Source organism: Genypterus blacodes, unplaced genomic scaffold (genome assembly GCF_046128005.1).
Source record: "Genypterus blacodes isolate CSIRO-AG114 ecotype Tasmania unplaced genomic scaffold, CSIRO-AGI_Gbla_v1 ptg000021l_1, whole genome shotgun sequence".
NCBI classification, from domain to species: Eukaryota; Metazoa; Chordata; class Actinopteri; order Ophidiiformes; family Ophidiidae; genus Genypterus; species Genypterus blacodes.
Genome location: NW_027466834.1, coordinates 4608577 through 4635480, shown reverse-complemented (window position 1 = coordinate 4635480; position 26904 = coordinate 4608577). Strand labels below are relative to the sequence as shown.

The following is a 26904-nucleotide window of genomic DNA, read 5'->3' as shown; positions in this document are numbered from 1 at the left end:
GAGAGAGAGAGAAAGAGAGAGCGAGAGAGAGAGAGAGAGAGAGAGAGAGAGACAGAGAGACACCGCTTCTCTGTAATTTTTCCTACAACAGTCATGATGTCAGCCGTTGTATCAACGAGGCAGGTCACAGTTTCACCACTGCACATTCAACGATTGTGGGCTTGTTATAATCACAGCCTGGAGAGGACAAAAGGAAAAACTTAAAAACATAATAACTATAACAAAAAAGAAAAAAACTGTATTCCATAGGTGTATATATATTTCTGTATGTGCCTGTGTGTGGTGAGATGGTGCATGTTGTGAAGAGAAGATAATTAGCTGACATTTCGGGAAGATTGTCAAAGGTCAGGAGGATGGCATGACATATGAGCCAATGAGCAGTGTAGTTGTTTGCATGTTTGTGTGTCTGTCTGTGTGTAGGGATGGTGAAGTGGTGAGAGCTGAGCACAGTGTGAACAAAACAGGGTTGAGTGAAGAAGATAAATGTGGGTGTGTGTGAGAGTGTGTGTGTTATTCTCTGGTTCATACTTGTAGAGGGGCCATTTAAGACTTCTTCTGCAGCATCTGAGAAAGCAACGCACATGTTCGACATATACAGAGCGCCTGTTACTCAACTCGTGCATTTTAAAAAAGACAGTGAAGACCTTTACACAAGCAGCAGGATGAAGGAATTATAACAAATGCAAAAATACATAAAAAAAAATAATAGATGCAGTATATAAACACAGTACCAGAGAGAAGCAGAGGTGGTGTGTGTGTGTAATACCTCGTTTCAGCCTCCTCCTGGCGAGCTTGATCTGATCTTGTAGAATCTGAACCCAGTCTCGTGGACCTGGCAGCTTCTCTATTCTGTGCTCGGTGCAGTACCTCTCCGTAAACACTGGGAGCAGCACACAGACTTCATCAATATTTCCTCACAAAAACATATCAAGCACCATATCTAAGTTTGCTGTTCTCTCTTTGTACTCACCTTTAATGGCACCTACAATGTTCTGGTCGAGGCCCTTGCGGTTGTCATTGATACCCCTCTTCCTCTTACCATTTGGCAAGGAGTTGGCCAGGGTAGCATCATCGAAGAAGGCACAAACCTAAACACACACAGCATATCCACATGCTGTTTATGTTCATATAATAAAACATATCTAAGTTGAGCGATAAAGTGCAGATGCCTACCAGTTTCCGGAACAGCAGGCTGCCAGAGCGTGTGTAGTTGACCAGGATGGAGTCAAGCTGGGCCTTGGTGATGAACACGTCATAATCGTTTGCAAGGCGCACCTCCGACTTTAAGAGAGTCAAATTATAAGTGTTAAGGGTTATGATTGTAAGATTTCGGACACACGCTTACACATTAACAGTACCTCAATGCACTGAGTATCCATCATTTGGTTAAAGAGAGGATTTTGTGCACTGTTGTCAGTTATTGGCTTATTCTGAGGAGACGCCATGTAAACATCAGAGGAGACGAGTTGTCTGTTGTTTGCTGGTGAGCCTTGGTCCTTTTTGCGTTCCTCCCTCTTCCCAGAGTCCATGGGCGCAGCTACGAGCGATGCCGTTTCCATATTGGCGACGGCAGACGTCCTTGTCTGCGCCGCCACCTTATAAATCTGCCTCCTCCTCTTGCAGGGCCTTCGGCGAGGGGCAGGGCTGGGGGCGAGGCGAGGCTGACATGACGACACTGCCTGTTCCTGCCTTCCCAGGGGTGCTTGGATTGGACAGCATTGTAAACAAAACATAAGAGAACAACTTTAACATACTGTATTTTGAGTCTTTCCCCAGTGTGTGAGGGTTTTCCTGCACAAACCTTTCTGATTCTGCATTAGCCTCCTCATGGCTCGTAGTTCCTGCAAAATAGCCTGCAAGGTACCTTTACAGTTGCACATACAGCAGGAATCTTCTGTTGCAGCAGGGGGGATTGTGTCTATGGGGACAATCAGTAATGCATCGGTTAGTTACACATAGAAGAGGTTTTCATGTTGTGTCTCTGATGTTTGTGTGCTATCGCTAATTCAGGCTGGAATATTGTCTGAGTACCACATTCAACTGCCCCTATATGACCTTTAACCCTCTACAATAAAACACTGATTTGGCTTCCAACACCTCCTTTATCTTATTAATTAACGAATTGCTGCTTTACCGTTAGCTTCATTCAAGTTGATCATGTCATTGGTATTGTTTAGGATCCTTAGAGCTTTGGAGCGTGTGTACTGGCTGCAGCCTGGACCGCTAGGCATGGTTATGGATGTAGGCGAAGGCCCTGGATCCCCTGTGGAGCTCCAGCTTTTGCTTTGATGGTCCTCTAAGGTGAGAGACTGAGGCTGGTGTATCCAGTTCAGATAATTATCCTGGGGTTCTTTTTTTGAGCTGCCGTGCTCTGCTCCCACACGCTGATACGTCCTGCTGGCCTTATCACTCAGAAGCCTCATCATTCCTGTGATTTGCTTCTTGATCTCCATGCCGTCATCCTCCAGCCAGACTGCAAAGACACATCAGCGTTAGGGTAATTTGTGAATCTTCCGTTTGAACACATGGTAATAAACACTTATCATGGTGTGTACCATCAGACACAGCTGGATCCTTAGTTTCTCCTTTGGCATCTTTGCAACTTGAGTTCTCCATATATGCAGGGTCTAATTCTGCAGCAGGAAAATAATTTTTCACAGAAATTGTCACATTAGCAAAATCTTTACCCCATAATGAATGAAAATACACAACAGAATGAAAATGGTGCTTTGTCTGCTGGATTTTTTTGATGAGGTTTGTGAGAACTGTATGATGTCAGCGAAAGCAGAGTCCCCCCCTCCCATGCAGGACCCACCACCTGTAGGTGGTATGAAGTACAGTCGAGACAGATGGCCTACAGCTCATATGTTCAGGGAAAGAAAGTGATTGCAGATGATGTTGACATTTGGATTGCGCAATATTTTTACATGTTTCGCACAATATGATCATATAATGCATCCCCACAAACCGTCATATAGGAAAAAAAAAAGGTGCAGAGACCGCTGAGCACAGACCCTTTGTCATTCCTGACTTTCCTGAGTTAGCTGTGAGGTATATGGACGCGGACTGTACAGTGTCGTAGCATCGCTTTTGTTTACAGAGTGGAGCCACACGGCGCCAGACAGGCAGACAGACACGGACGCGCGTCTTTCATCCACTGACGAGCTTACCTTCATCCTTTACCAGTTTAAAGCTTTGTGACTTCCTTCTCCTCTTCCTCTCCCCAAACTCCATCTTACGGGTGAACGTAGACTACAATGAGGCGCTGAGTCGAGAAATCGCTTTTCTGAAGGCGAAACCAGTGAGAGACAGTGAGCGGAATGTCCGTCCGCCTTATTAATCACTTAATTTCTCCTCCGGCTGGACAACATCGTGTCATCGGCTGATTCTCACCGCTTCAGGCTGTAGTGGATTTACTAAACGATATTGTGTAATATAAAATATTCCCGTTCACCGTCATCACGCTGCCATCATGGCTTTTCGCCATGTAAATAAATTAATGACTTTCATGTTAAAAATCCGTCACATCCCTTTGCGCCACCTGATGGTATGTTCTCATCTAAAGGGTCGAGTCAGACATTTGCCACTACAGCGTCCAGACAATAGAGCAGCAAAATGAGACCACCATCATCTGCTCCGCTGGAAAGGAAAACTTTTCTTCCTCTGTTTTTTAACATTGTTACATTTGTGAATCACTGTTGCTGATGTTTTCACACACCAAGTGGAAATTCCAAGTCACTATCAGAAAATATCATGTATGAAAAGTGCATGCAGGGTAGGGTAATGTTTAGTTGGAACATTTAAAGTCAGGAATGTTCAACTGCGCCTAGAAGAGAAGAGAAGTGAGTACTATTTTGGAGCATTTGCCTGTTGAACTAAAACCCAACCGCTGGGAAGTGAGGGGCTGTTAGATTGTGATCAGTGAACAAATCTGCATTACCATGGCTGTCATGTTTGGAGCTGAATCTAAATGGGTTAATTGAGAAATGGTGAGCGTGTAGAAATATGTGACTCAGAGGTGTGAAAGTATTTTTTGTTAAAATCTCTAGCTGATACATCCTTATCTGAGGAAAATGTGGGTTCGGTGTTTCTCATGTTTGATATAGGGTGAAAGTCTGAGGGTAGGGTTAGTGTCATAGGCTATGGATGATAGGGACACATCGTTAACAATATCAAGTTGCTTCATTGTTGTATCCACCCCATCAATTTGCAGGAAACTCATCAGCCATGTAGATCAAAAAGTAAATTCCTTGCAGAACTAGGCCATAGGTGTAGGACACAGAAAACGAAAGAGAGGGGGGAGAGAGAGAGAGAGAGAGGAGAGAGAGAGAGAGAGAGAGAGAGAGAGAGAGAGAGAGAGAGAGAGAGAGAGAGAGAGAGAGAGAGAGCACTCACAAATGTACATGTTGGCTGTTAACAAATAGGATACAATACGATTTGGTCACATTACAGGACACAAACTTTACGGGCCTGGAAAAGTAATGAAAAAACAAATAAACACAAAATGTTTTGGAAAATCGTGCTGTTTTAATAGTGAAGAGTTGTATCTGTTTGAACTGTCACCAGTTTATGAATCCCTATGAGATCAGACTCAAACTAGAAGCCAAGGCCAATCCCTGGTGTGTGTGCGTGCGTGTGTTTAGTTGTATGTAGATGTGGCAAAGCATAATTAAAATGCATTATGAATTTGAAAATGAATAAATGGCAGATTGATTCAGTAATTATATGAATGGACAATATTCACTCATAATTACTGTTGTTTTGGTAACAGGGGCAACCTAATAGAGACTGTATAAAGTAAATCTGAAAAATGGCCACATAGTTTTAATTAAAAAGCATGTCGAGGGTATGAATGCTTTTAAAGAAACTGGAACAAAGTTAAATGTAGAATACAGCGTTTGTTTTCTGATTCTACGTGTTTTTGGTCTATAAAAAAAAAAGATTTACCTGCAATCCTGACGAACACTCCAGCCCAGTAGGGGGCACCAACTCACCTAAAGCAGTTTACCAGCAACCGTATAATACCTAAAGAAGACGAAGGCTAGGAAGAAGAAGTGTGTGCTATCTGGCTTTTTACAAACGCCTATTTTGTTGCTTTTGTTGAAAGATAGACCACTATTAATATTTTACCAATATGGATATATTGAAAGCCGAGATTGCAAGAAAAAGGAAACTTCTGGAAGACAAGCAACTTGTCGACGTGAGTCATCGATAATGTCGGTGTTGTTTGTTTGTTAGCGCTAATGCTAAAACACTAGCTCAGCTTTCGCGACCTCATTTAGAGAGGCAGGGTATCTACAATTCATCGCGCTGCTTATTATCAAGGTTTAAATTGATAGTAAAGGATGATAACAGCTAATTATATGAAGCAAAAATAGACAGATTCGCTGCAAATTGTAACACTAAGTAAGTTTAGTAAAGTGAAATCTTCAATATCAATCCAAGTACCAATAACTTAATGTGGATTCGGCCTCGTGAATAGAAAAACAAATTAAAATAAACAAACGTTCCTCAGTCACTGTATGCAAACATAATCGTACCACTTTAACACACTGCGCTAAGATTTTAAAGTTATGTGTTAGTTGACATGTGATACATGTAAATCAGACATCACCAGCATAAATATTTAACTATATAACTATCTCTGTATTTATCTTTAACTCTTTGGTTGCAGGACACCAAAAGATTCTTCAAGCGGTCTGATCTGGCACGCAGGGAGGAGGAAGATTACTACACTCGATGTGGATATAAGGTAAGGCATGATGTCACTCACCTAGGCTGTACTTACATTCCTGTGCCTGTCCAGAATGGCTTTATCTCATCGTAGCTATTCCTGTAAGTCAATCTGATGATGATAATAATAATATTGTGTATATTTTGCGGGTCAGAACTTGCTCAGGTGTACTTTAGTGTGTATCTCTGTGTTTCTTTCCCAACTGCCTCTGCTGCCTGCCTCTGTAGGTTCAGAAAGAGACTCCTGAGAGCCAGGTATGGGTTTGCACAGTGAAAAGCAGCTGACAGGGTGCATGATGAAAGGATGAATCCACTGTGTTCCACAAACTTCCCATTCCTTGGCGCTTTGTCTCACAGATCACCGACTCAGCTAGAGTGGTGAATAATGAAATAACGTGATGGAGACGATAAAAGGCTCCATTAGAGCTCGGCCTCTTGGTTCAAGATGCTGCATTTCAATCGACTCATTCAGTCAAATGTAATGTTGAGACCTTTGTTTAGGCACACACTCAAATTATAATAAAGCCAGGAAAGTCGTAGAAGTTCGTCTCAGAAGCAAGGGGACAAGGAAAGGAAGCCTCAAAACCAAACTGGGACACAGTTGCAGTGTGGATTTCAGCATGAGATACCAAAGAATAAGTAACTCTGTTATCAGGCTGTGCTTCTTATTTTTGCACTTTAATTTGTGACATAGATCCAATGTTAAGATCGACTTTTCAGTTTTCCCTCGTTTTTGTGTGATTGTTGCGTTGCTATGTTGCAGTTGTTGTAGGGAAACCTGCATTTTGTCTGTAACCGATTGCAAAGCTTCTGAACAAACCCAGTGAGCAATGCTTTGGTACACATTTGGCATTCTTTCTTTATATTTTGAGCGAGGTGTGCATTTGGAAAGTCTTTTTGTAAGCAGTGTCTGTTTGTTTAGATTGTGCTCCTCATATACAATCTAAGAGTGACAGGTTGCATGTGCCTCTGAACGCATGATCTGATAGAATGTACGTGTAGTTTACTTGCTGCGTCGCTTTTCATTTGCTCTGGTTAGACTTCAACCGATGCAGCCAGTATGAAAACGACACATGGAAGTTGTGAGATGAATAATATTCTTAGACCTTGATTGAACTGTTATGTTGTCCAGTGACTTTTTTTTTTAATTGAGCTGCAAGCTGTTCAAACTCTTTCCTTTTGAATTGACTGAGAAAGAGCTGAGTAACGACATGGAGTTCTGCTCTTTCACACGCCTCCCACATCCATCCACTCTTTTTAAGTTCCTTTCTGTTCCCTTTATGTTGTCCCAAAGATCGACAAGAAGGAGGAAGATCAGCCGTCCACCTCCTCTAATCCAGTGTTGGAACTGGAACTGACAGAAGAGAAGCTGCCGATGACTCTATCAAGACAAGAGGCCAGTCAGCATAACATTAACACTCGCCTCAGCCATTTTCCTCTCTTAGGTTGCGTGATGTTAAATATGCGCCTCATTACTGTGTGTGTAGGTAATCCGACGACTCCGAGAACGAGGGGAGCCGATCCGACTGTTTGGAGAATCGGACTACGACGCCTTCCAGAGACTCAGGAAGATTGAAATTCTAACCCCGGAAGTAAACAAGGTACGACAGCGCCGTATCATAACTGAACCTATAACCCAGTGTTGCGATCCAGGTGTCACCAACATCACCACTTGACTTGTGACATCTTCCTTCTCAATCAACTTGGGGTGACACAGGTTACACAGCGTCCTTGTCGTATTTGTTTCTAATACTCTCATTGTTCTGATTGTCACGTGTGCTCCTGACCTCTTGTTTCCAGGGCTTAAGGAACGACCTGAAGGCAGCCATGGACAAGATCGACCAGCAGTACCTGAATGAGATCGTCGGGGGCACAGAGCCGGGTGAGGTGGACACACAGCACGACCTGAAAGTGCACGAGGAGAACACAACGATAGATGAGCTGGAGGTACGTGTGTGTTGTGCAACGTATAAGAGGACAGGAAGGGGCTGGGGGGGGCTTAATAATAAAAGCCAAATGCAAATAGAATGATCCCGTCTGTTTTCAGAAGTAATTGACTAAGGCTCTGATTCTGGTTCTGATTCTTTTCTAGGCTCTTGGCGAAACCTTGGGTGCAGACGATAGCAGAGATCAGGACATCATTGACAAAGTTTTGAGGGTAAGACGAAGAATAACGACCTCATTATGCACAGATTAGATTCAACGTAAGCATATTAGACAGACATTATTGTGAAAAATAGATTATTGCAGGATTAGATTATGTTTTCTGATGTTTCCACACATTAATCATTTTCTCTCTCTGCCGTCGCCCTTGTACATGTTCCAGAAGTAGCTAATCATTTCTTGGTGCATTGTAGTTTCTTCTGGGCGTTTGGGCCAAAGATCTGAACAGTCGAGAAGACCACGTGAAGCGCAGCGTTCAGGGAAAGCTGGCCAGCGCCACGCACTCGCAGACGGAGTCGTACCTCAAACCTCTCTTCAGGAAGCTGAGAAAGAAGGTAATGATTGGAAAGGAGCCAGCAGGAAAATACGATGCGACGTGACTATAACGTTTTTAACTGTTCTTACTGCTCTGTTGTGTCTTTCAGAGTTTATCAGCTGACATCAAGGAGTCAATCACAGACATCATCAAATTCATGTTGGAGAGAGAATATGTCAAAGTAAATATCTGTCAACACTTGCCTATTTAATTACGTTTTATTACTTTTTCTGTTGTAGAGCTTTATTCCAAATTACGCCACCTATTACTCAGAAGATTAGTAACAGCAGTAATACTAATGTGTGTGTTGTTACAGGCGAACGATGCGTATCTACAGATGGCCATCGGTAACGCCCCCTGGCCTATCGGTGTGACCATGGTGGGTATTCACGCCCGTACCGGACGAGAGAAGATCTTCTCCAAACATGTGGCCCACGTGCTCAACGACGAGACGCAGAGAAAATACATCCAGGTGAGACCCCGACCTCTCTAATGAGCACACACACACACCGGCACCATCCAATTACAATCCAATACACTGTAACACCCCCCGCTGTCAGTCCTACCGGTGTGGAGCCCATAGTGCTTGTTGATTGTAATAACTGTGGCCATGGGTCTTGATGCTGTTATGGAGGACTGCTTAGTTTTGTAAAGTATCAGATCTTGCTCAAACTCAATGACATCCAGTACAGAACACGAGGGGCACAGGCAACTTTGGCAGCAGCGGGATGACAAATCACATTTAGATGAGACTGAAATTACAGACATTCCTTGAAATGATATCATTCCCTCTGGTGAATGTAATCCTATCTGAGCACAACCTTGTCATTGTCCCCCGTCTTACTGTTTTGCATTTCATTACCAATGTGTTTCTGTTTTCTTTTTTTTTTGCCTTTTTACAGGGACTAAAGAGGTTAATGACCATCTGCCAGAAACACTTCACAACTGATCCATCCAAGTGTGTGGAGTACAAGGCTCTGTAACTCGTAGTGCCGCTTTGCTCCCGAGGCGGTTCACGTAATGACTTCACACACAAGCCCAGTAAATGCAGTGCGGTGTGACCGTTAGAGAGAAACACACACACAACCCGAGTGTAATGTACAACACAGTCCATCCTCATTCTAAATGTAAATGTGCTCTATCAGCATGACATTGAACCACGGGGTAATTCAAGTGCACCTCTGGCAAGTCTTCAAGCAGCTGTAATCTGAGTACATCCAGATAGACATGCAGCGTAGATGCAAGGAGCCACCTCCTTTTTGTAGGGAAGTTAAAATGTAAATTGGGATTAAAAGTGGTTTTACTTCCCTTGAGACAGCTGTTCAATTGACAAATATTGTGAATAACATTTTCAAAGATGTCACGGTGTGGCAAGACGTATATCAATGTCTTTTGCTAAGGAAATGGTGTAAGTTTTATTACTCCTGTTATTCTTTTATTCTGAACTCTTTGTGGACGTTTTCAATTCAGCATGTGGATTCAATCGGTTTTACTGAAACCAATCATGCGTTTATGTTTCATCTTAATAAATGTGACGTGGCTATAAACTGTCAAATGTGTTATTTTGTTTTACTGTGCGTTTAGGATTGATTTTGTTCTATAATTGTTAAAATTAGCTTTATTGTTCTGCAGCTGCACTGTTGAATGGCTGCTATAAATAGCCACCATCTTTTTTTATCCTTAGAAATTGTGACTGCAGGGCAACAACATATAAATCATATAAAGCACCTTCCTGCAGATGTGCCGTGACAGTAGTACTAGTAAAAAGATTTCAGGCATCTGATTTTAAATAAGTATCATTTTCTGTCTGCTAGCAGAATCCAGAGGAGCGTTATTGTGGTCTACTGCTGATAGAAACCCTCCGCCACCTTGCTAGATACTGACATCCACGTCGACCTTATTACTTTGTGTAACCATGGTGACGTGGTCGCGGTTGACGTACTCGCGGCTCCCTGGACCCTCGTCACCACAGCTTGTCAGTTTTAAAGACGTCACTGCATTAGACTGGCAGGAGTTTGACATGTGACACTGCAAATATAACAACCTAACCTAACAAACCTAAACAACCTTGATCCACAGTGACACAACAATACATGAATATAGACAGAATATACGTACAAACATCCACCAGTCCTACTAGAATCCTATTTACAGTTGCGATGCAGAAGCAGCTGAAGTACATTCTTCAGTGAAATAACCTGATTAGAGCCAATTACATTTTGGCGTCCAGAGAAGCATTCATCCGTCTGTCCTTGAAATAAAAAAGGAAGATATTTCAATTTTCTTTTAAAGTGATTACACAGATAGCTGTGATGTCCTTGCTATCTGCACTTCATTTTAACATAACAAGAGACTTACTTGCACTGTTATTATAACACTGGGTGTGTGTGTAGGTGTGCTTATCTGCCAAGGCCAGAGTTGCGCTACACAGAAAGGAAACTATTTGTTCCATGTGAGCAGACCACAGCATAGAATTTTGCTAAAATGATTTTAACGGTTCTCATACTTACAGTTATTCCCAGTCAAGATTCTTTCACGTCTCCATTGACTTTTCATGCGTGATGTACTGCTTCATCTGGCCACTTTATAATGTGAGTTGGTGTGTGATATATGGAATCACAGAAACTACAGTCATTTACTAGAGGATAAACTATTTGGAGTGAACTCTTTATCTTCAGAAATGCTATTTTGTTAAACATCTCATACACTCCAGTACATTCCTCTAGTTTTAATCTAAAAAACGGTGTGCTCTTTGATTCATGTCCAGTCTGGCTCTCTGTCCCTCCATCTGTCATTTCACTTCACCTTGTGCAAACCATTTGGGAATTTCGTGAGGATATGTGGCTTCACACAATTCATGGCCTCTTCCCCGGCTCTTGGCAGTGACTGTGGGGAACACAGTGATATAATAACGCCTGGACTTCCTGAAAACAATGAGGGTTTGTATCCGTGCTGTTAGAGCCTACCCAGTTTTTTTCTCTAATGACTAGAGATCTATGCACGGACCCATTATTCACCGTAAGATCTGGACGCGCTGATAAAAGACTGTTGTCTGGGAACCTTTTGTTCCTGGGTGGGGCTGTGTCAGAGCACAATGTGTGAGGGATTCACTCAGTGTCATTAGCACATTTAATTCCCTGGCTTCATAGAAGGAGCAGCTCCATTACCTGGCGTAGCTGAATATATTTGCATGTAAATATAGGAATTACTGCTTTAGATGCTTGTTTGGATGTTTAATGGATGGCCTGTTTATCATTTCAATAAATAATGTGGGGAAGTAATGGGGTCAACTAGAAAATCACATTTGTCTTTTTTAAGCTTGGGTTCTGCTTAACATCAACATTTGCAACAGTTTGTTTTCATGTAAAGTGATCGGCTGGAGATTGTTATGGAATATTTCAGCCGGTCAGTTTGTTTCTAGGTGACAACTCTGGCTTCATTGTCTTGTCTGTGCTTTCACACCATCTTGCAGCTCATTGCGGTAATTAGAGCTTCGTCTCTCTTTGAACTGCCCCGGCTGAACAGCGTGATGGTTGCCAGGCACCTGTGCAAAGGAGGAACCAATTGCAAGGAGGCATAGTGCTCTGAGTAGGTAAGTCTCTCTCCCATACTCTCCTGTGAAGCCTCATAGCAGCAGTCACTTAGGTAAATGGATGTCATGCCTGCTCATTTTATTGGCTGGGCTTCATTGGCTGGGGTTACAGGTCACGGCGTTTGCTTCGATGCTGAAGTGTGTGATGAATGGGGGTCACTTGGGGGTCTGGTCCAGCTGGGAGGAAGTAAACAACCATGTGAATTTCCAGCCACAGTCCAGCTATAACACAAATGACTCATATCTATTATGAAAGACTGTATGAATACAAAAGGAACAAAATAATAATAATCCATTAATTCATTGAATCAGTTAGTAAATCATTTCTTCCTATTGGAGTATTCAAAGGGCCAGAGCTTGTTAGTGAGCAGCCATCTATCTGCTATTTTCAATTTACCCTTTGATGCCATTTTTAGCAGTAGCACAATAGCATCTATTTGTACATTTTGGCCTTGTCTCTCAAAGGATCCACCAAGTCTGCAGAGTCACTGCAGCTTGAAAATGAGTTCAGAGGAGAGGAGAGATAAGCACCGACACTTTAGGAGGAGGAACAGTCATCATCAGACTTTGATTTCCTGGATTTTGAATCAAAACAATCACACTCTGATCATACAGACAGATATGAGTTCTCCTCTTTTTACAACACACACACACACACACACACACACACACACACACACACACACACACACACACACACACATACACACACACACAAAGAGAGGGTGTGTGCCTGTGCACCCAAAACACACTGTCCAGTCCCTGCAGTTTGTGCTTAAACATCAAATCCCGGATGTGTGACTGATTTAAACATTTGCTCTGCTGCCGAAGTGCTGAACTGTCTTGTACTAACGCGCTTTGAACCCATGGAGAGGAGGATCAGAGGAGGACCAGAGGAGGGATTGTCACCCAGGACGCATGTGGCGAGTCGCAGCCGTGCGTGTCCGTGGACGTACCGCCTACCTGTGTCTGTCTCTCTCGGGGTAGATGTGTGGGTTATGAGGAGACGTTGTGCTCGGTGGTAAGGGGAGAGGTGGCGGCGGTGGTTGTGGCGGTGTTGTGGCTGGGAGCTCCTGGCACAGGTTCACACATTACGCGATCATTTCTGCTCTCAGCATGGACGCGCTGCGGTCACAGGACGCTGCTGGACTCGGGGACAGCGAGGAGGAGAAGTACCGCGCTCTAGCCTATGACACCGCGGTGAGCACCCTGGTGGCGGTGGCCGTGTACGTGGTGCTGAAAGTCAGCCTGGACGGCATCAGACAGTGGCGGGCCAGGACCTCGGTTCTCATCGTGGGCTCGGGACCGGTGGGGCTGACGGCCGCGCTGGTCGCTGTCCGCTCCGGGAAGGTGCTGAAGCTGACCGTGCTGGACGAGCGGTACCGGACCGCTCTCCTCTGTCGGCCCCAGCAGATCGCCCTGGATCCCCGCAGCGTGAAGTTTCTGCTGGGACTCGGGGTGGACTTTGATAACATGGAGGGCTGCTGGCACAACGAGCATTTCTTCACCCGGATAGGCGTGTTTCAGGAGTACCTGCTGAGCATCCTGGAGCAGAAGAAGCAGGAGGTGGATGTCAAGGTGCAGCTGGGGACCAAGGTAAGACATGCGGTCCTTCAGTGCACTCTGACACACACACACTGATCACAGTTCAGCCGTCAAGTCAGATTATCTATGTTGTTCGTTGGAAATGCACACAGAGCAGGATCAGCTTCCATTTGACTTCTTAGTGTTAATCCATCTGATCACTATATACATACTATTCTATAAATCTCCCTAAGCTTTTTGTCTCATAAAGTGACTCTAAACGCAGGCATCAGTCACAGTCACATGTCAGGAGATGACCTCAAACCTAAAGAGTCCTATTGCAGCAGTTGCCAAGCCATTGAGAAGTAAAAGACTGAATTATAGTAATAATTCATACTCCAACACAAAAAACACAAACACACCCAAAGATGATGGATTTTAAAATGTAATCCTGACTGGAAGATTACATTTAAAAAAAATGTGATGTACAGTTGCAACATTTTTGTGTTGCAACTGATGCTAATTCAGTAAACCTCAAAAGTTTTGTTGCTGTTAGAATAATAGAATGTGGAGAAAATATATCATAAATCATCTCGATAAGAAAGGATATTGTGTTTGATGGCAGATTGCCCCCCCCCCCCCCTTTAAGTTTACCAATGCTTCAAAGGTCTGTGAATGTGGAGGAGATCTTCTGAAGCAGCTGTTCTCTGCAGTCTAAATGGTTTCAGTGGCCCTGAGCCATTATAGCTCCTGTAAGGTGTTTTGTTCTTGCTTTCAAATCTGTCAGTCTTTCCTTAATCAGCCTTTTTTACAGCTTCTCTCAACGACCTGGTGTTTTCAAAGGAGTGATGATGTGCATACACAAACATTATAATAAATCTCTCCAAAAGATTCACTGTTGGCACAGTAATACTAGGACAAGAACATTGAGTCCATATCCGATGGCTCGTATTGGATGAACCACAATATAATCAGCAGTGAAAGATTCTTGAATATCAAAATAATTTTATAATATTAATGCTTTATTATTTTAGCACTGTACTTGAAGAAGTTGTAGCCTTTTAAATGTGTGAAGTTTTACAAATGACATTCTCCCTACGAAATATTTGCTGTGTTGAATTTGAGGCCAAATTGAGACACCACAACTTCAACGGAAAATGTTATTCTCCTAATAATCAATTTCCCATTCTTTGATTCAGTTCACAGAGGAATACTTACGTCGGATCCCACGCAATGCCTGGCCACGTGTGATCGTGGTGGCTGACGGCTCGTGCGGTGACTCCTGCGCCGTGCTGGGCATCAGCTCTGACTACACCGTGGAGTCCTGCCACGCCTACGGAGCCAACGCCACTATAGAGAGACTAGACCAGAGACAGGTGGGGACACGCCAACACAGCAGGCACACACATATGCACACGGTTCAATCAACAGGTTGGTGTTTGTTTAGAAATTTATTCTGCTGAAACAGGTTATTGCCTGGCCTCATAAAGCTGATGTGAGCAAACAGAACTGAAAGCACAATGTGACTCTGATATAAGCAGCTTGGTGGATCTCAGTATAGCAGCATCGCTGGCTGTATTTTGATTCCCTCATCGAATTTGATAGGAGCAGCTGTTGTCCCAGTGGAACTGATGATAAAGCTTCAAATTCATTACATTTAAAACATCAGGTGCAAAGATTTACACATCCTGCAGCATTGGCCAGTCATCATTACGTAAGCCGATTGTTTCTTGAGCAACGACTCAGCGACAATGTTACCAAGAGAACCACAAGGGCCTGAATGTGTAAATAAATACACAGTACACGCACAAAGTTATCGCTTCTGACTCTTTTCACTGGACTTTCTGACAGTGACCACAGATGAATAAATAAAGAAACAAAAACAGGAAATTAAATGTGGTGCAACAGAAGCCAACGTGTCTCCTATTCAAGCAGAGGTGTTATCAAGTGAGACAGACAAACACCTGATCCTCCAAGAATAAACAGAAATGAAGTTATATACATGCAACTGGGTCTCCCTTGCTCTTTCACAACACCATAACCATTCATATCACGTTCTCTTCAGGCGCTGCCACGCCGCATTTATTGCCCCCTTTTTCTCCCTGGTTGCTTCCTGTACTGATTGAATTTACCTCCCAGGATATGACCTCTATGGCCCCGCTGTGCCGTCCATCCCCTCCTAGTCACCGCTGCGCTTCTTCACCGCCTCCCTCAGCAGCACTAAATGTTGCCTGAACCCCACTCGGCCATTTATGTCATTGATAGAAACCTGGACATGGATTTTCTTAGAAATGCTGTAGGCAATGTAGTATCTATCTTTTACACACATTTATTCCATACACATATTCAGCTTTCTTACAGTACTTGATTCCCCGGAATCTCCAAATGATTTCTCACTAGGCTTACTACATAGATCTTGATCAGAGCAAATATGACTGTAATCTCATCTAGCAAATCTTATTATCTAAAATGAATTGCTCTAACGTGAATAGCATTTGTTTGCTCTTCCTTCTCCTTCCTTCTCGATGAGATCAGGTGCCCACGCCGGAAATCCGTGCCCACAGCCTCTACTTTGATCTCTCTGCTTACGGCATGGAGGCCCTCAGAGAGAACCGCAACCCCACTGCTAAACCCGGATTCCACCTGAAGATCTACGGCACCTTCAGAAACCGATACATGGCGCTGGTCTGCCCCGCCTCAGACACCAGGATGGTCCGCTTCCTCAGGCACACCGCCAACGCCTCTGTGAGACTCTTTTGTGCCCTCTGATAAAACTATTTAAAAAATGCCAGCTATTGTCTGTGTACCAATAGAAAAAGATAGTGTGTGTGAATAATATGACACTGCAGTTTTATGTTAATACAGCAGAAAGATGGCTGATAACAGCTCTGGCCTCAGCACGTGCTGCCTTGGCTACCTACTTATTCTCACATTCCACTCAGCAAATGGCCTTTGGCTGCACTATTGTGGGGGTGCATCCATTAGTACCCGCTGTGTGTGTGTGTGTGTGTGTGTGCTTCTGTATTGTGAACTGCATTTATGTGTGACCGAGTTCCTCTATCCTTGGACATACTGTATGTTTCAGCCAAAGAGAGCACGGGATGAAAAAACTGAGAAGAAGGAGGACAAGAGTGTGCTGTGTGTGTGTGTGTGTGTGTGTGTGTGTGTGTGTGTAAGCCATCTGTGCACTGCTCTTACACATCAGTGAATAAATGGAGGGCAGGATCTTCTCGTCCACTGTTGCTTGACTCCTATGCTCAGCAGTGGGCGTTGAGTGCAGTCACAGCCACTGGGCAGTGGTTCTTTCATTTGAGCTCTGCCGGTTTTTCAAGAGTCCCTCTGTTTCTGTGTGGCAGTGGCCATGGAGTGTAAATGTACACATCGGTACTTAATAAGACCTTGGAGAGCTTGTTGCTATGTGGGTGGCCATTCACAGGCACTGTTACTTGGTAACAGATGACTGTGCTAGTATGTGTTGAAGAAGAACAGAAACTATCAAAGAGAAAGCACAAGAGAGAGTCAATGAAAGACAGGCTTGTCATTCAGTAACAACAAATACTATATAATCGATAAAATACACACAGTAATCAGATGGATTTACACAGTGGTAGAGAATGATACATTATTGAGATGGTTAAATGCATTTTATTTGTGGTCCAGCTTGAAAAAGAATGAAAAAATGATCAAAATGGTAGTTTCCAACTCTCTCTTGATCCTGAAGTACACCATGGTGGTTTGTTGCACCCTTGTTTGCTGTTGAAACAGAAGCTTTTCCTGCCTCTGTGCCACTTAACATGATGAAGTGCTGAAATCAGGAAATATCTACTGGTCTCTGCAAAATTCACATTTGACAGCAGGGTCAGGCACATTATTTAGGGTTGTGAACAACACTGCCTTGAAATTGCTTAGAATCTAAAACTGTGTCAAGTATGATAGATTGTGAAAAAAAAACAAAAAAAACACACCAAATAGCTACATTCAACCATCTTACAAATGTTTGTTTTTGTCCAGATCATGAAGAACATTTTCCACCAGTCCTTCAATGCCTACAAGACGGACATAGAGCCTCGTCTCAGCGACCTCACACGCCACCATATGCAGTGCAGCCGGCGTCTCTTTGAAATTCAGTTGTCACACAGACGCATTAGTGCTGCCTACATAGAGGGGGACAATGTGGCGGTCACTGTGGAGGGGGAGGCAGCACGCGTCCTCAACTTCGACACAGGTACGTTTACAAACTATGATGAGACTTGAGACAAGAACTGAAATTCATTTGAGAGGATGAGACAGTGAGGCAAACAGGAGGAGGGAGACAGGTACATTCTTTTCATATGTGAAGTGTGTGTGCTGATGTGTGTGGCTCATTATTGATTCAGTGACCTTTTAGCAAATGCCTATCTGAGTTTATCTCCATGCTGCTCGCTGTTTCATTGTCGTGTCGTATTTAATGTAACATCTCTGATTCATGTATTTCTGTCCGCACACTCTCTCCTTCCTCAGGTTGTGGGGTGAATCTGGGTATGAGGGGTCTGGAGTCCCTGGGGACGTTTATCTACAGGACAGCCACCGCTGTGGACCAGACTGATGTTCTGGAGGCGCTGTCAGCTAAGATTCAGCACTCCAGACAAGTGGCTGAGACCTTCAAGCAGACAGGCCTGGCTCAGTCTGTATATGAATGAAATAAGAGGATGAACTGAAGAATGCATCACGTCACCTGATGGATTTGTTGGGTGGTGACGATGGACGTTGTCAGTGTTTATAAAACCATGAGTCATGAGTGAGATGGTGAAATGTACTGCATAAAAATAGATGAGTGTGAACCGATTTGAATAATTGATGTAAACCTTTGGCCATAACACTTTGTACAGTCAGCAGACAGATGACCCGGTAATAATGCAAAGAGGTTTACTTTACTTAGGGAGGCGGTGGCTCAGTGGGTAGTGCTTCCGCTTGGGAACCGGAGGGATGCCGGTTCAAGCCCCTGCCGAGGTGCCCCTGAGCAAGGCACCGAACCCTCAATTGCTCCCCCCTCTGCGAAGGGTGGTAAGTAAGTAAGTCGCTTTGGATAAAAGCATCTGCCCAAATGATTGTAATGTACTTAACATAAGGGGAAAGCTGAGGCCAGTTTCTGACATTGTGGTCATAAATCTGTATTTAGGGTTCATTTGACTAAATCATTGTGACATAGCTTATGTTCTATCTAAGCGTTTGGTACAGTGGCCTATTTTTGTAATCATATGATCTGCCTTTTGAATGGAAATTTTTGGGCTTTTTACTTGTTGTTTAAAGGTACAGGGTGTTCATCTATTGCAAATAATGGTCATATTATCTCATCTCTTTTCTACTCTGCTCCTGGGGATCTGAAAGGATTAAATATCACATCTACAAGTGTATCAGATCAGAGGAAGGAGGGCGTGTTGAAATTATTGTCCTGCTCCCGATGAAGGGCCAAGACAGATGATGACACCTTAAGCTGGATGAACAATCTATTCGATACATGACACCTATGTGTTAGATAAATCAAACGTTAAATAATAAAGAGCAATGCCACATATTGGAGAACAAAAGTGGACACTTTCTGATGGCTGTAATCTTATATGCAGCAATACTGCCCTCTAGTGGAATAACATGACTGCTGGCCCTGCTCTCTCAGAATGTAAAGGCCATTGAAAATTTGAAAAAATATTTCTGCAACAGTTTAACTCAACAAGACTGATTAAGACTATCAATGGATTCGCAAAGTATTCCTCCTGATTGAACATTCAAGCTTCATTTGTCACACTTTCTCTTCACTATGACAATCCCTTGATCACATTATAGGAAATTACGGAAAACTACCTGGTGTAATATTACATGTGAGGTCATAGCCCTGTTAAACCAGGTGAGAAACACTCAAAGCATTGAATCACACTGTTTCCACAGACCATGTCACAGGCACATACTGTAGTTTTTGTGAACCTGACCTAGTGTGAATCTTTTCAGTTGGTTTGGTCCTGCAGATCCCTCTTGCCTCCCAGCGTGGAGGCTTTATGGGGTAATCCTCTGGAGGTGGCCATCCCCATCAGCATAGCTCAGAGTGTAGACCTCACATAGTTCTCTGATGGCCACAGAGCAGTGACATTTGCAGATGGCTGGCTGTGTGAGTGGATCCCCTGGTTTCTCTCACAGCTGGGACTCCCTCTGGTTATGGTCACAGAAGCCAGCGGCTTGTTAGAGTCGGCTGCAGGAAGAGCAGTGAGAGGGTGTTTAAGTATAGAGGCGTCTCACACTGTATGCTACCCAGTAATAAGTGGGATGGGAATGAGTCCAGCGCTGATTTATTTCTGTGATGCCTCCTTATTCTCACTTCTGTTCCCCCTTTGCTCTGTTTTATTGTAGCTGCACAGAGTCCAGTCTGTTGAAGTGAGCAGGCGTTCCCTCCGGCTAATACAAAGCCATAATGAGGCTGACAGACTCCACTGGCAGCAGCTTCCAAAACCAGAGAGGGGGAATGGTATGGCTGAGCACACCCCATTTCCCCTTGTCCCTCTCACACACACTCACACATGCTCGTACCATTTGTTGTTGTCTTCTTGCCTGATAGCAATGTAGGCTACGCCAGCATAAATCACAACAGATTGCTCCTCCATCGCTCTGCCTTTTCCCCACCGAGATTGTCATATATTCCAAAAGCCGATCAACCAATCCCAGCACAGCTGATAATCACTTTCACTGTTACACTGCTGCTGTAATGTTCATGGCACAGTTAAATAACTAACTCAATGATTTGTGTTTGGGGAAACAGTAATACAGGTAATACACATGCAGTATTTACACCAATGTGTGGGGAAAGCAGGGAACTGCCCATTTAAATTGGGAAGGCAGGCAACATAAACAATAATTTTACAATTTACTTTTACTTATTTTTATAATATTGACCATAGTTTGACATAATGCAGTTTATGTTGATTATAGAGGACTGTTACTTGTATTAGCTGTTCAATAATATTCGCGTTTATTTTCAAAATATATATAAGTTAGATGTAATTTTAAGGCAATTTTGGACAGATAAGCGCTCAGGTGTCCTTGTTACCTGCCTAGCCCCGCCCCTCCCAGCTGCCCCTATTAAACTAATTAACAACCACAAGTTGCTCAGATGAAAGCCATGGCGGAGTGAAAACCAGCTTTTAACGAGGACTTAAATAACTCATTAAAGGCGAGAATCGACTCCCTGTCAAAGAGCTCTCGGTGACAGGAGGGTGGAGTCCATGTTACCAATTACTCAGGTAAGTTATTCAAATTTGTTGTTTTTTGTTATGACCGCTAACTTCTGTAGCCAGGCAGCGGCTTTGAATGTGAGCTAATGAATGTCAGACTATTTTCGTGGCTGTTTGGAGTGTTTGTGTTTCTCGACATTAGAAATATCTGTGTTTTCAAGCGTGTTGAGATACATGTGATATACTGTGTATGCCTGTGGTGGTCGAGCTTGTTGTGATGTTGGTCGCCGAGGGTACTCGAACGCAACATGTGCTGATTTATGGCGCAGTAAAAGTTAATGTCAGACGGTAAACTGTGGTTTTGTTACGTGGACAAAGCGTTGATTGTTTAATAAGTTACAATAGATGCGTCTTCTTTATCATCTTCATTCTCTTCCAGGGTCACATGTATGTATCATATTTGATGTTGTGCTTTATTTAGTCTTTGACAGAACATCTGTTTCACCGCATGGATTTTATTGGTAGGGGCAAAACTGCAGGTGTGTCACTCCGACACTTAAATTTAAGCTGGATGAGATTTACACTTTGGGTTCGAGACAAGATGGTAAAATGATTTGAATTGATTCAATAAATAGCAGGGGTAAGTTGTAAATGTGAATTACAATGACTGCAGTGGGATCATGTTTTTATTATAATGTTTGCAGGGGTCGTTTAACATTTTGCCTATGGCAGCAGTAGAAGCTTCCAAAACTCACAATTCTACTTGTTGGGCAGCTCTCCCAGTTGAAGGGTCGAAGGCGTCTCACTCAAATGCACCGCACACAGGCTGAGGTTATTCATAACATTTAGATTTGATGCTGTCAAACTCTAAGGATAATAAGAATTCTAAACCTGAAAGATTGTGAAGCTACTTATGTATTCAACTCAATACTTTGGCTTATTTGAACCGTTATGATTTGATGCCAACGCTTATTTTGGATGGTAATAAATCTGACCCCATGCATATCTGAGGATGTCAGTAAATGTTGCATTAGTCACTTTGTATTAATCACTGAGCTACAGCAATGGGAACATTTATTTGGAAAATTAATAAAAACATCTTTCTGTACTCAAATGACATTGAAGTGCCATTTTAGTAGTGCACTGCCACTGATAAATAACTTGATGCAAAAAGAGACATTCTGAGGGTTGCAGGTTGAGGGAAGTTAAAAAGTCTTAAGTCAGCGTTTCCCTGCCTCCTATTAAAACTCCTAGAAAACCATTTATCTTCAGATCTCCAGCAAGTGATAATTACAGATATATACTGTGAGGTGTGCAGAAACATTTTGAATATCTTGAATATTTCTCTGGGTCTGAACATCAACAACACTCCGTTTGGCAATGCGAAACATAAACCAGCTCAAATCCATTATCTTGTGCGTGTTTCAGGGGCACAGTCAGCAGCTAACGGGTGTGAGCGTACCGGAGAGTATGTTTGTCTTTTTGGAGCGTTACAAACACATACACCTGCTGTCCAAAGCGTGGCTGCAATTTTACAGGTCAGGTGCTTTGCTCGGTAGCTCATTAGCCAGGCATCATCTCATTTTGCTGCATGAACCAGCATAATTTTCCACATGCGGTTCCACTTTAATTAACTCAGCACAGACAGAATAACTCTAAAGTGCGAACAAAATAGCCTCATATTTAGTCCCATTCTGCCAACGGGGTGATGTAATCCCACTTGTTTCTAAAGCAGGTTCATTATGTGTCGATAAATATCTTTTAGACGGAGAAGAATGAGGCAAATCACTACAAGTATCACGAAAATGATAAGATTGAAAACTCAATTAAATACCTTGTTAAGCCAGATATTTTTGCAGTGTGCTAAGTAGTGATAAGCCTTGAGCTGTAGTCAATAGAGGTGAGAGACGGTGACCTGCTGAGATCCATTAAACTGCTCTGTGCCAACCTGTCCCACCCTCTTGCCTTAAAGACAACTAAGATTCTCCCTCCCCAAACCATTTGCTCTGTCTAATTAAAAACATTCATCCGCTTGCTGTGGCCTCCAAGGCCAATAGTCTGGACCTCTGAACTGGCCCCTGCTGTAGCACAAGGCCTTTCATTAGATTAAACACAATAATGAGAAAATCTTTTATCTTTGCATATAATTAAAGCTTGGACGAAGGACAACTTAATCAATGATGTGGAATGACAAGTTCGTAAATGAATTAGACCTGCCAATGGGGGCTTGGCTGCGATCAATGACAAATGTTAAGCAGAGATTGGCTACGTTGTCGTCAGAGCAACGGGCATCTATCAATCCAAACAACGGCGTGTTTCACGCTGTGAGCATAGACTGAGATTTACCTGGATTACTGATCAACCTGTACGTGTGAGTCTGCCTGTTTGTATACAGTCAATATTGGACCGTACAAATGGTGGAATGATCAGGTAATAGCAATGATCGTTCAATTAGTTTACTGGTGATCAGATTTACAGCAAAAACTAATGGATTCCATCATTGCTCCTTTTTTGGATGCCCAAAATACAATTCAGACATTTGAGATTGAAATCAATGTGGATGTTATTTTAAAAGCCTCGTCCACCCACAGGGGGGCAGTGTTGCCCTTTGAACGAAGCCCCCTGACTCATCCTTAACTTGCCAGACTGCAGAGCCAAAGGGCACAACACAATATGTTAGGTGGACTGGGGCAAGAGAGGGGAAATGCAGGAGTATGGAACAAGAGATGAGGGAAACAATTATGATATTTTATTTTAATCGGCTAAATTAAAATATAATCAGGTTCTGGAGAGGGATAATTTGTCATCAAATGCTAGTGGGCTGAATAATAAATCAATCAAATTCTTTTCAAATCATCCCATTCAAATCCAATTTACACTTTCAGTGCTGGTGTGTTTAATAATAACAATGATAGTAATAATTGTAAGTCTTTTTCCTGTTCTTCTGGGGATACAGTATATTTCTTTAATGGGCACCTGCACATGTCTGACACAGGGGGAACAAGAGAAGAAACCATTTTTTTTTATCAGTTGTGTGAGTTTGGGTTTGAGGAGATGGGAGAGGATGTGAGCACCAGCCCGTATTGACGAGCCTTCAGCTGCTGTCTGACATGCAGACAGGAAGTCAGTGTCACATGAATGAGATATCGGCACCTTGTCCAATTGCACAGAGGGCCTCTTATGTTTGCTGCCAGCGCAAATACAGGCTAAGCCATTCATACGCACACACACACACACACACACACACACACACACACACACACACACACACACACACACACACACACACACACACACACACACACACACACACACACACACACACACAGGCGCGCACAAAGCAAGTGAGAGTGAAAGAGCGATAAGGTGAGAACAAAGGTGGGCAAGTCTGAACACAAGTCTGAAGTACACTCTCACGTTTGGTCATTTTGGTCAAACTGATCTCTAATGGTCATTATTGGACTCTTCTTCTGGTTTATAGTGAGGTGAATACTGCTGCTGGATTTCGACCTGACTTGTGCATCTGTCGAACAATTATCAGTCCCCCTATCTGTTCAGCTCCTATCTGTCCCATCACACTCACGCCCAATTTCCCTAAACTGTCACAGCTAATAATTGGGCCTCTCTGTCAGGAAAGAAATCAGGCCCGCTGTTCTAACTAAAACACATATCCTTCACCCCTCCCTTTATCTTCTCCTCTTCCGTTTCCCCTCTCGCTCTCGCCTCTCTTCCCCTCTCCATCACCTTGCTCCCCTAATGCAGTGGAAATCAGTTCTCCGGATAGAATCCAACCAACTCCTCCTCGTCCTCTTCTTCCTGCCCCTGGTCGTTGTGTGTGTGTGTGTGTGTGAGTGTGTGTGCGTGCGCGCGTGTGTTAGGGTGTACGCTGTGTGACAGTGGTAGCCTCGGGGCCAGGTTGCTGTTGACAGGGACTAGGGTCTCTGATTTGAGGAGAGCCGTCACACCAGCGACTGCAGCTGCCTCCCCGAGTGACACCTCCCTGTTAGTGGGGGAGATGTGGACACGTGTGTCAGCGTGCGCGCTAGTGTGTGTGTGTGTTGGGAGTGTTGATGGAGGGGTTGATGGACTGACTGACTGCCTACAGTGCTTAGGACAAACAGGGAAAGTTTCCCTGATGAGCTGACAGGCCCTCATGTTGAACACCTAACTGGGCTGCTGTTTGGCGAAGGGACAAAGTGCAGCAAGAGGTGGAGGCACGAAAGGAGAGACTGAAAACACAAGGCGAGCAGGCCCGCCAAACAAAAAGAATGGCAAACTATAGAGCACGCAGCCCTCATGTGTGCTGTGTAACGTGTATGCCTGACTGTGGGGCTTTGTGTGTCCGTGTGTGTGTGTGTGTGTGTGTGTGTGTGTATGACTGTGTGGCTCCAGAGTCGGGGCCCGTGTAGATCACCATTCCACCTTATCTAATTTCATTAATGTGATCCCCTGTCCATCCCCTGACGGCTTAATAGCCGTTATTTGTGGGTCCCTTCAAATAAAGGCTCAGCAGTAAATTGCAGTCTGTGGAAATCGAGATATAAACGCCACCCTGCATTACTGTATAATATCTTTCCCTTTAATTAACTGAAAGCCATGCTGACATTTATTGGATTGCAAGTTACTTGTTAATGGCAATAAATTGCGAGACAAAAAAAAGAATCATTGCTTATTTTACATCAATAATTTGTGGACCTTTTGCTAATGATTATTCATTACTCGCCTATGGGGACTGTCGTGTTTGGTGAGCTAAAGTGAATGAAGAATGTAAAGATTTAAGTGGGCAGCATCTACTTAGTGTTATAGCTTTGGTGGCGTTCATAAAATGCCTCATTCCCTTGCTGAGCCTCTCTGCTGTCTGCCGCCTCGCTAAAATCTGTGACGAGCATTTACAGATTTTATTTAAGTTCATATTTTAGGAGAGGGAAAGAGATAGCTTTGGTTTTATCAAGCATGTCGACGTTCCATTTTTTTCCCCATTAAAAGCGGCGGGACAACAGCCTCACACACACACACACATACACACACACACACACAGACACGCACGTGCAGAATATATGAATGCAGTAAATGCTGGGCGCATGTTAGTTTTTGCTGCGGGTTTTTAATCCTCTTTATGAGGCTTTAGCGTCGGGTCACCTTTTGTCTTCTCCGAGAGGATGACAACAGCAGCATGCCATGCATTAGGCCAATCCATCAACACACACACTGCAAGGCCCGGAGTCTATTACTGCAGCTGCACCTTCATCACTGTGCAAAGATTCAGCCTCGCAGATTAGAGGCAATACGTCACGTGTGGAGTGTTTTATTACTGACAGTGTATCAACAGAACATGACGAATTGAAATAATTTATTATCAGATCAGCACTTGGATATTGGAAAGCAGCATATTAATTGTATCTGAAGTACAGCAATAGCTATTATAATATAATGCCTTCATCGTAAAAAGCAGCATCTGTGATTTGTCAATAACGGCGATCAAATTGATGTTTTGTTTTCTGTTGTAATGAATTGCTTGTTGGATTTTTTTTTTGTTGCTTTTTGAATGAAATTAAGAACCAAAACATTTGAGTGACGATTTTATTTGCTTATATAAATGCCATTTGTTCTGTAAATGGATTACTCAATGCACTTTTTACAGTTAATCAGTAATATATATACAGTATATATAGCAGATTTCATTTCTGTAAGCACCATCCCTCAAAACGCCAAATAAATCCTCAACAAGTGTGTATGAAATCTATATGTCACAGTGACGTTGTGTTAGTTTGACCCAAAAAAGTCCCTGTGCAGTAAAGGGAAGTGACTTCTCTCTGTGCGTGCATCACTCTCTCTCTCCCTCTCTCTCTGTCTCTCTCTCTCTCTCTACCAGCTTGCTATTTGGAAGAACATATTCCGCACCATAGCGAACGGACGGGTGGCCCTCATCAGGCGCTGCCACTTGCGCGGCGTTGGCATTGATCTGGCATGGCTGGAACCGAAATCTGACAGCCCTGCCACAAAAATCAGACCCGTCACCGGCCAGGGAAGGACGCTCACTACCCCCCAACCCCCCCGCCCCCCCGCCTCTCTGTGTACACAACATACATGCGTATGCATGCGGAGAAAAGTCAAAAAAGAGCAGTCAGTCAGAGTGTATGCATGCAGCTCGGGCCTGTCAGTACGGATGGAGCTGATGAACTCTACATGAAGAGACTGAGCGAGGGAGAGGAGAATGGCAGGGGGAGGAGGGGCAGCATCAGGCAGAAAAGAAAACAGTTCAAATGATGGGATGTGAGCGGGAAGGCCAGCTCACAGTCTGATGACCCCTCCACCCCCTACCCCCCTACACACACACACACACACACGCTGCCTCTGGGTGTTTGCCCGGGTTACCCTTT

The 26904-nt window shown here is 43.5% G+C and overlaps 2 protein-coding genes across 2 annotated transcripts; one reads left to right on the top strand and one right to left on the bottom strand.

Annotated features, from left to right (window-relative positions):
- Window positions 1-124: 124 nt before the first annotated feature.
- Window positions 125-3383, bottom strand: bend7 (BEN domain containing 7). The gene is made up of 10 exons (XM_076142009.1): window positions 3171-3383; window positions 2556-2633; window positions 2135-2473; window positions 1802-1918; window positions 1359-1702; window positions 1174-1281; window positions 971-1088; window positions 767-880; window positions 529-564; window positions 125-177 (listed from the first exon to the last, which is right to left on the bottom strand). The coding sequence occupies exons 1-10, from the start codon at window positions 3232-3234 to the stop codon at window positions 125-127; spliced, it is 1371 nt and encodes a 456-aa protein (XP_075998124.1). The 5' UTR covers window positions 3235-3383.
- Window positions 3384-5022: 1639 nt separating this feature from the next.
- On the top strand, window positions 5023-9759 carry prpf18 (PRP18 pre-mRNA processing factor 18 homolog (yeast)). The gene is made up of 10 exons (XM_076142528.1): window positions 5023-5200; window positions 5675-5752; window positions 7028-7129; window positions 7221-7334; window positions 7534-7680; window positions 7826-7891; window positions 8091-8231; window positions 8322-8393; window positions 8529-8684; window positions 9115-9759. The coding sequence occupies exons 1-10, from the start codon at window positions 5135-5137 to the stop codon at window positions 9193-9195; spliced, it is 1023 nt and encodes a 340-aa protein (XP_075998643.1). The 5' UTR covers window positions 5023-5134; the 3' UTR covers window positions 9196-9759.
- Window positions 9760-26904: the final 17145 nt, after the last annotated feature.